The sequence below is a fragment of the Rhipicephalus microplus genome, chromosome X (assembly GCF_043290135.1).
Source record: "Rhipicephalus microplus isolate Deutch F79 chromosome X, USDA_Rmic, whole genome shotgun sequence".
NCBI classification, from domain to species: Eukaryota; Metazoa; Arthropoda; class Arachnida; order Ixodida; family Ixodidae; genus Rhipicephalus; species Rhipicephalus microplus.
In genome coordinates, this window is record NC_134710.1 from 321,002,294 (window position 1) to 321,010,889 (window position 8,596).

At 38.3% G+C, this 8,596-nt stretch overlaps 1 protein-coding gene across 1 annotated transcript; it reads left to right on the plus strand.

Annotated features, from left to right (window-relative positions):
* The first annotated feature begins 537 nt into the window (after nucleotides 1-537).
* LOC142775317 (sterile alpha motif domain-containing protein 3-like) lies at nucleotides 538-8,263 on the plus strand. Its single transcript, XM_075876665.1, has 6 exons — nucleotides 538-566; nucleotides 3,011-3,082; nucleotides 4,203-4,355; nucleotides 4,451-4,538; nucleotides 5,327-5,479; nucleotides 5,580-8,263. The coding sequence occupies exons 1-6, from the start codon at nucleotides 538-540 to the stop codon at nucleotides 5,820-5,822; spliced, it is 738 nt and encodes a 245-aa protein (XP_075732780.1). The 3' UTR covers nucleotides 5,823-8,263.
* The last annotated feature ends 333 nt before the right edge of the window (nucleotides 8,264-8,596 follow it).

Below are 8,596 nucleotides of genomic sequence, written 5' to 3' on the forward strand. Positions count from 1 at the left end.
TGTAAGTTGGAGCGCTCTCGAGTGTTTTGTATTGTTGAATTAACATATATAGCGTGTATGATGCGAGTTGTGGAGTTGTCTCAAGTGTACGTGAGGAGAATTGCATAGTGAGGGGATTAGTCGAAAATTTATTTCGAGTAAAGATGCCTATGCGTACCTGCGTGCGTGTTTGTGTGTGCGTGCGTGCGTGCGTGTGTGTGTGTGTGTGTGTGTGTGTGTGTGTGTGTGTGTGTGTGTGTGTGTGTGTGTGTGTGTGTGTGTGTGTGTGTGTGTGTGTGTGTGTGTGTGTGCAAGGCATTCCGGAGGCCGTGTCTCCAACAGGCCATGCGTGCTGGCAGCTGAGCCGTGTCTTCGCGATTTAGGAACATACAGTAGCGAACAAACCCTCATACATCTTTTTCAGTTCATTGACAATATACGGGGTTGGTTTGCAGGTAATGGATCCTCTGTTCAATGAACTTGTCGACCTCGCTACTGAAGACAGCATACCCGATATGTCGAAAATCGTTCTTATGGCACAGCAAGAAAGTAGCGGGAATGAAGCGCCGTCATGTTCATCGTCACAGGTAAATTTTCTGAGTTTTACGTTCTTATTGTTTAATATTATTAAGATTAAATGCTCTTTTATAAATATTTAAATTATCAGTTATTTAGTTTTGATGATCAGTTGCAACTGTTGGCGCGAGCGATTTTTGGCAGCGAGAGCAAAACGGCACGAAATGTCTGAGTTTGTTATCAGCTGATGTCATTCTAGAAGTCCGATGTTAAGTCCTAACGCCTGATGCTCTTCTCTAGATTAGTTATCGAATATGGTACAAATCCTTTGCGGATGTTACGATCTAGCTGCTTTTTAAGTTTTACTGGCTTATGTTGATTTGAGTACATTTTGTTGGAATATTACTTACGGCTAGGGACACGTATGCTGTGGGTGAAAGAGGAAGTGTGATTGTGAGCAGCAAAGCAGGGGGACTTGAGTCAAGCGCAGTGTTTCTTCGCGGAAGGTGCGGGTGAAATCGATGTTGTGGAATAGCAGGGAATGAATTAATAAATTTTGAAGTACTTTATTTGAAGTATTATTTAAATTAAAAAAAATTGTATTGAAGAAATTGTTTTATTATCTGCGCTTTTTGCACGCTGGCATGCAAGGCCCTGTTTATGTTTTTTTTTGCGTGCGACACAAACTTGCGTGCACTCACGCAATTTTAGGAGGGTGCCTTTTTTTAACCATTGCAGTTTTTTTAAAATAAAAAGTCTATGATACACTGGTTCCTGTCGTTTTCGCACAAACTCGATGGCGAAGCGAAAATAACTTTCTGCAGCTAAAATGACGACCACGTGACAAATTTAAAACTGTTCAATTAGCATTTTAATTTTGGGCTTTAGTGCCGTATATATCAAAGTTCTAGTGGGAAATCATAAGTAATCGCACCTGGCCGGCACGAAGCACAGCATAATACCGAAATGACCCGTGGAGCGGAAATGGTGAAACTTAAATGGAATGGTGCGCCAAAGCAGAATCTGGTCGTAAAAAGTCTGCAAACATCTTAAAATACCCAAGTAGACAGCTTATCATTTGTCTAAGATGGGTGGTCCTGATATTTTCCGTTCTGCAAATATAAAAAGGCTAAAAAAAACATTTCACTTCTCTGCAAAAAGAAATGGCAAAGTGTCTGCGCCAGAGGTTTATTCTTAGACAGGGGAAAAGTTTCATTGCAGTTTTCTTGTGCACAGGCATAAATAGTACGAGAGAGCGTGTGCCAGTTCATGGAAATGCCGATTTTTGCTTGCACTACCAGGTGCAATGAAAAGCTTAAACCAGCTCTGCTGTTATTATTGTAAAATACCTACCACCTCGTCATTGCAATGTATGAATACCAACTTGCCGCTGCCCTCTATGCTATGCATTGTATCTCAATATTGTATATTGTGCATTCCCACCCCTGAAACTGCCCGCGAGGGCTTACAGTAATATAATAAATGATGGCAGTGTGAGCTATAGCAATAGGTTTACCGTTTCTAGAATGTGTTGTGAAAGACTGGCGTGTATTTAAATATCTCCATGCTATAAGCAATATCTAGTACATTTACTGACCAAAGTAATAAAAGATGGAGCTCTCAATTATCGTAACACTGCAACTTTACGAAATACAGCTTATTAAGTTGCCCTTGCTATGTTATTACTCACTACTCACCAACAGCTAGCGAAGTACCATTGAACAACACTGCCAATGGAGTGCAGCGGAGTTTATTAGGGTGCCTAATGAGACATAAAAATGTTGTTTATAGCCCATAGTATGGATCTTTACTTGTATGCGGGTCTTGTTAGCTTTCTGAAATGTCAATGAGGTATTGTAAATGAGTTCTTTGGAGATCCGCAAGGTGGCAGAAGGTATTTTGCAAGAACCAGGCCAGTTTGCAGAAATGCGTATACTAACGCATTAGTGATTACGATTTTCTGACCTCCTGGTTGAAAAATGGTTCTCAAGCAAATGCCTTCAGTCTTGTGAGAGGCCATGGATTGCAGATATAAGAAATTTATTTGCCCCTTCTGCAAACATATGAAAAGAAGAAAACAAAAAATATCCTCTTTGCTGAGTTTGTGGAAATATTAATAATTTGTTTTTTATTGAAACGGTGGCACTGTTTCAACACAGTGGGGTTCGTTTACTTCACTATTGGCATGAAAGTAATACCTTAAAAGTGACTTCAATGAAACCAATATATGGGATTTCTCAAAAATGAAAAACGAGACCTAAACAGCCCAACATAAACAGTTGTAGCCATCTGGCATCAGGGAACAAAAGTATCATGAATATAGCCTTATTATAATAAGTTCAATTGCAGACTAACGTCTGCTGATAAAAAGTGCAGTCATCATGGCTCATTTCGTTACCAAGTCTCATGACAGATACATGCTCATCGACAGTAGTGAAATGGTTAATGTGCTGGTTGTCCTCCCCTTATTTGTATCATGTAAAAGTTGCATTATTGTTCGTTCCTTTGCTTTCAGGGCACATTACAAGCTGTTGTTGAAACTGGTGAGCAAGACACACCAAGCATGGTCATTGAGCCTGTTCGAGCGGTAAGGGCTTTTTTAGGATCATTTGTAATTGCAGTATGAACAGCTATGAGTTATGGGTAGAGATGTGCAAATATTAGTTCACCATATTGAAGCAGTTCCGAGTAATAAAAACCAGGTTGAATTGAATATATTCAATTCGGAATGATAAATCAACAAACTAGGAAAAGATCAACTTGAAATGAAAATTATCACCAATAAGCATTACATAAGAATTATGCAGTGTTGTTTGAGGGTACCTCATTTGCAGTTAACATGTTTGTGAAGGAATGATAGCTGTTTGGTATAATTAGAGAGCTGTGACACGAATGTACGTCATCATTTCTCTAGACAGTAACAACAGCTGTTCACCAGTCACACTAGTGCTTATGTGTTGATCTTGTCATCATAGCTTAATCCTTTAAATAAACTTGAAAAACTTATTACGTAAACTTTGCAACATTACTCGTGGCTATATAAATATTTGTGTTCATTTGGCATGTATTATTACAAAGTCATATTCTGTTGAAATATTTCAAATAATGTAATTTTTTAATTGTATAACTTTCTAATCAAAAGCATTATTAGAAGATAAGAACACTGATTGGTTAATGACTTGCAGTCTTCTCAAAGCCATGGCGATTTTAGAGCTACGCTTACACATGTGCATTCAGGAATTGCAGAAGTGCAATGAATATGCAGTAAGAAATGCATGTTCTAGTCATGTTCTTCTTATCTTCCACCTTGATCAAAACTACTTGAGCTGTTTTTATAGATGTGAGGCACACTTAAAGCATTGCAATAACAATCCAGCCATGACATTCAACTTGACTGTTAATATCTATTGCAAACTCACTTTTTCAGCTTCTATAGCCTTGAGAACACTATAAATCAAGCAGACAAGCTAGATGTTTTATTGTGAATGACTCATAAACTTTTAAACTGCTGATATATAAACTGCTGTCTAGCACTTTTGGCCTGAGTGTGTTTGTGTTGCTTTTACTGCAGGTTTCTTGTTGTTTGTTTTATTCAGCCCAAATATCTGCTAATTTTTGGCTTTATTTTTAATGTGTGCATGAGCAGAAAGATTACCCGAAGTGTTATTTTTCTTGCGGTAATTTGCATCATGATACATTTTTTACAGCCCACTCGGCTCAGGGGATAATGATGGCATAAATTTTAAACTACCCAGCCTTGGTGCCCTCCATGAAAAAGTGATAAGCTCTCCGCTGCTAACACCTTCTACATTCAGGCAAATCATTGACATCCTGCACGATGAAATGGCCAAGTACACACTGTGAGTACACAGAGGTGCACATTTAAATATAGTGTCCTGCCCTGTTAAACTTCAAGTTGTGACAGCTTAAGCTGCGATGCTCAACTGTCTTGCAGGTATCCAACGCGTTGTTTCTACAGTAAGGTGACAACCCTGCTCCTTGACAAGTATCCACAGCTGAAAGATGTAATTGGAAGTGGGCACGTAAGTACTGTTATGCTGTAAGATATGTGATACTTACACTTAATCACATTGCTCCCTAATGTTCCTTAAAGCTCCTTAATCACATTTAAAAGCAGTTTTGGGTACATTTTTTTCAGTGTTTCACAATGCATTGATATAATAACATTCACTTTAATAAAACATATGTTCAATTTTGAAAATCTAATTTTTGCATTGAAGTGACACTGTATGATGCTTACAATTACAAAGACTATTGTGCACAGATTCATATGTAAAATCGAAAACAAAATAGAAAAAGAGGGTTCTTCATTAGCTGGGACTCGTGGGGTCATTATAGTCTTAAGCTTCATATGCTGTAGGGTGTAATTGGTAGTGGTCACTTTTCTTATTCGCAGCCACTGTCATGAGTAGCAACAAGTTGGGGTCTTGTATATGGCCGCATACACAATACTAAGGCTCAAATGTCCTGCAGCTACATAAATCACCAGACGAGTGGATAAGTGAGCGTGCTACTAAATTTTAGTCAGGGTATTGCAGCAGCCATTTATCTGTGAGACATACTTTTTAATAAATAAGCAGTGCTGCTAGACATTTTGTGAATGTTTTGAAACTAGTGAATGCTTTGGATATATTTATCAAAAGTGCATTTCATTACCAGCAGTTTTAAAGTCACTGATATCAGTGGGCTTATAGTGCTTGAATTTTAGTTTGTGTATTTATTATGAAAAGAAATTCATTGAAAAGGCCAGGTATGCATGTATCATTGTGTACATGAATATATTGAGCACCTTCATTTTCCGAATTGACAGGACTCCTGGAAAGTAGCCCTCCGCAATAAGTATAAAAACCTAAGAAGGAAGCTGGATGATCATGAAGATGTGTTAGCAAGTCGCCAGAAATTCGGTGCCCAAAAGAAAACAGGAGGCACCACTGAGCTTCAAAAGAAAAAAGCTGGGAAAATGGTGAGGATAGTTTAATACCGTGCTCACAGAAAATCCCACCCATTTGTAAAAGCTGCATGAATAGTCTCATCAATAGCTTGCAATTTGATTCCAATTGCAGAGTGTGAGCATCACAGATCTAACAGCAGAAGATGATGACAGTATTGCCAAACATGAAGATCGACTTGTTTTGGAAACCAAAAAACTATTGCCGGATGAGCAACTCGTGGAAAAGTTAATGGCCTTGACAGCTGGGAAGAGGCTTCCTGACGTTGCGACGAAAACGATTCGTGATGTGAAAAAGAACTACCCCTATATGATGGACTTTCAGCGAGTACGTTGGCTTTTTTTTACATCTAGGTAGGGTACATCTGTGGTTTATTAACTGTATTGCTGTAATTATATAAAAGTGAAGAAATTTAACTGGGTAAGAATACAACTTGTTGCCACTGGGGTCCCAGCCTGCAACCTTCAAGTAACTCATATAATGCTCTGCCAGTCGAGCTACAGTGCCAGCCTTCCTCCTGTACACTTAATTGGGGTGGATGTGTGCACTTAAACTTGGGAGTGTTAGCCAGTGCTGCATGCTCTAAGCTATTGCGATCAGTGTTGAACACCTTTTGCCTGCTGCCACCCCGCGGCATATTACTTTTGTACTATAGCTGCAGTTTACCAATAATCCCTCACATACTTTCTGAAGGCATCAAGTCTGCCAGAACAAGACTCTTGCTCTAAACGCAAGAAAAAAGTGGAAACATTAGGCCTCGGTTTTCTTCGTATCACGCCGCTTCAATGAAAACGAGCTGACAGTAAAGATAAGAAAAACATGGGGACTTGATTTTGAGCGCATACTGTATAGTTATTTGAATGTTGTCTATTTCATGATCGAGGACATATATTTAGTGGGCAATGTTCTATTTATATTTTGTAGAGAGATTGTTTGGGTGCCACCAGAAACTATTTTAGAATATATGAAAAATTATGTAGGTGAGGCTGCTCATCATGAAAGGCCTGACATTTTGTTTTATAATGTTGCTCGCTGTTTATTCTATGCAGTTTTGCAATGACTTTACAAGATTGACCGACATAAAACCAGTCGGGAAGGTTTCAACAGCCATCGATAAATTAACCCAATCGGCAGTGATGAAGAAAATACGTTGTAGTGAAAACACGAGGCAAATGTTGGAGAGAGCACGTTAAATGGACCCCAAAAGGATGAGAACAAGACATGAGTTCATGAGAATTTTATTTCAGCTTGGATTGTACTCGATACTTGAAATATGATTGTGTAAAAACAGGGAAGACAACAGACAAGGATAACTGCGTACTTGCTAGGTTTGTAAGACATTAGATTACAGTTTTTCGGTAACCCCATAGTTAATTTTCCACAATGTAATATGCATGCACTCTCCCGTATACTATAATATTTATCAGCAAATAATTTTATTGTTTTCTTTATTAAGGATCCTAATAATTGCCTGTCTTTCATGAAACTAGCCCAAGCTGTTCAAGGAGCTTTTGCCACTTAAATCAGAGTTACTCTGGCTTACTCCTAGTGAATTCAATCAGTTACATTGCTCAGGTCACATACTTTTTTAGCACTATGTTCTTGTGTTGACCTACTTTTTTTTGTGGTACTTAAAATTGCAATCTGCATTATCATAAATAGCTCATCTTCATTCTAAAAATATAAATCTGCAGAGAGAGTAAAACATGTTTGTGTACTTATGTATTACTTACCTTTTGTATACCTTTTATGATTTTTTTTAAAATTCAGTGCTTTCAAATTTATTGTTTGCTTTATTTGTGTATCATTTCTTGCTTTCTTGTAATGACACAGCTTCTAATAATTGTAAAAGCTGAAGAAAAATGGCCCTGAAAAGTCTGTTCGCAGCACACACATGCAAGGGTACTTGAAATGTTGGCAGCCACACATCCTTGCGCTCGTGAAAAGAGATTTTATGCAGCTCCTCACTTAAAGGCTAGCAGAGTGGAATTGCGTCCATATGTATCAGAAGGCTAACTTATCACAGGAGGTCAAATCACAGGAGGCTGTATATTAGGAGGCCATATGTATCACAACCTGTAAGAAAAGTTGTTCCAATGTGCCCTAAGTTTGCACTTCAGAGCTCATTTGTGTGTGCTGTCCATGTTTTCTTTCAAGTGCTACACATCTGATAAATGGATGAACCTGTACAGACTGCCAACTTTACACTTACTGTTTTGAACAGCATAAAGGATGAAAGACACATATGATAGCTGAACATCAGAAATGCCTGTATGGAGTCCTTTTTTATGTTTTTATTGTTGTTTAATCCATGAGCTCACATTATCTGCCCCAACTCACCCTTTTGATACATTTCAATACACTTGCACCATTGGCCCTTTCCTAAATGTAACACCCTTTCTTAGGGCCACGAAGAATATTTTTCTCACAAGGGAATACTTAGCAGTATGCTGATGGCCCTCCTTTGTAGAAGTCACGGCTAGAATTAATCTATATTCAAAGAAAGTGTAATTACCAAATTCATTCCTATGAAGAATATGTTTTCACGTGTTCTGTGAAAGCTGGCTATCACATTTGTGTTTTATACAATTGTGATTGAAGTCAACACATTACCCTTCTAGCCAATTTCTTGAGAATATGCCGCTTCTTTACAAATTTTGTATGACAAGCTTGCATCCTCTCCTTCCCAGGCTTATTTAGAAAGCATTTTAGATGTTGAAATGCATGCTTCATTGCCTCTTATGACAGTTTGAAATTATTTATTACTGTCAAATAAGATAGCCTTGCATAATTTTATTTTTTGCAGATATTATGGCACTTGTAGCTCTGAAAATCGTCTGCGAGAATGTGAAGGAACGGTCAGCATGCTCAATTTTATTTGTGCAAGAGACTGTGAGTATATGAAACACTGAGTAGCTAATGTCACTGCATGTTAGCAAATGAAAATTTAGACAAACTGCATCAAAGCGAACTCACTATTGCTAGCAGAGGCCAATGGTCAAGTTATGACAAAGCAATGCCAGTACAGTTACACCCCTTTATAAGAGGCATGCTTCGGATGGCAATTCTTGTCTTTTATACAAGATGTCTCTTATAAGCAGGGTGCCTCGTACGCATTTTCTTATCAGCCC

What these genes read in the sequence shown, in the direction of transcription:
- LOC142775317 (XM_075876665.1), top strand. Translation starts at nt 538, where the DNA reads ATGAAGCGCCGTCATGTTCATCGTCACAG. An exon ending in TCATTGAGCCTGTTCGAGCG is followed by an intron (nt 3,083 to 4,202) that starts GTAAGGGCTTTT and finishes CATTTTTTACAG; the next exon opens with CCCACTCGGCTCAGGGGATA. An exon ending in GAAATGGCCAAGTACACACT is followed by an intron (nt 4,356 to 4,450) that starts GTGAGTACACAG and finishes ACTGTCTTGCAG; the next exon opens with GTATCCAACGCGTTGTTTCT.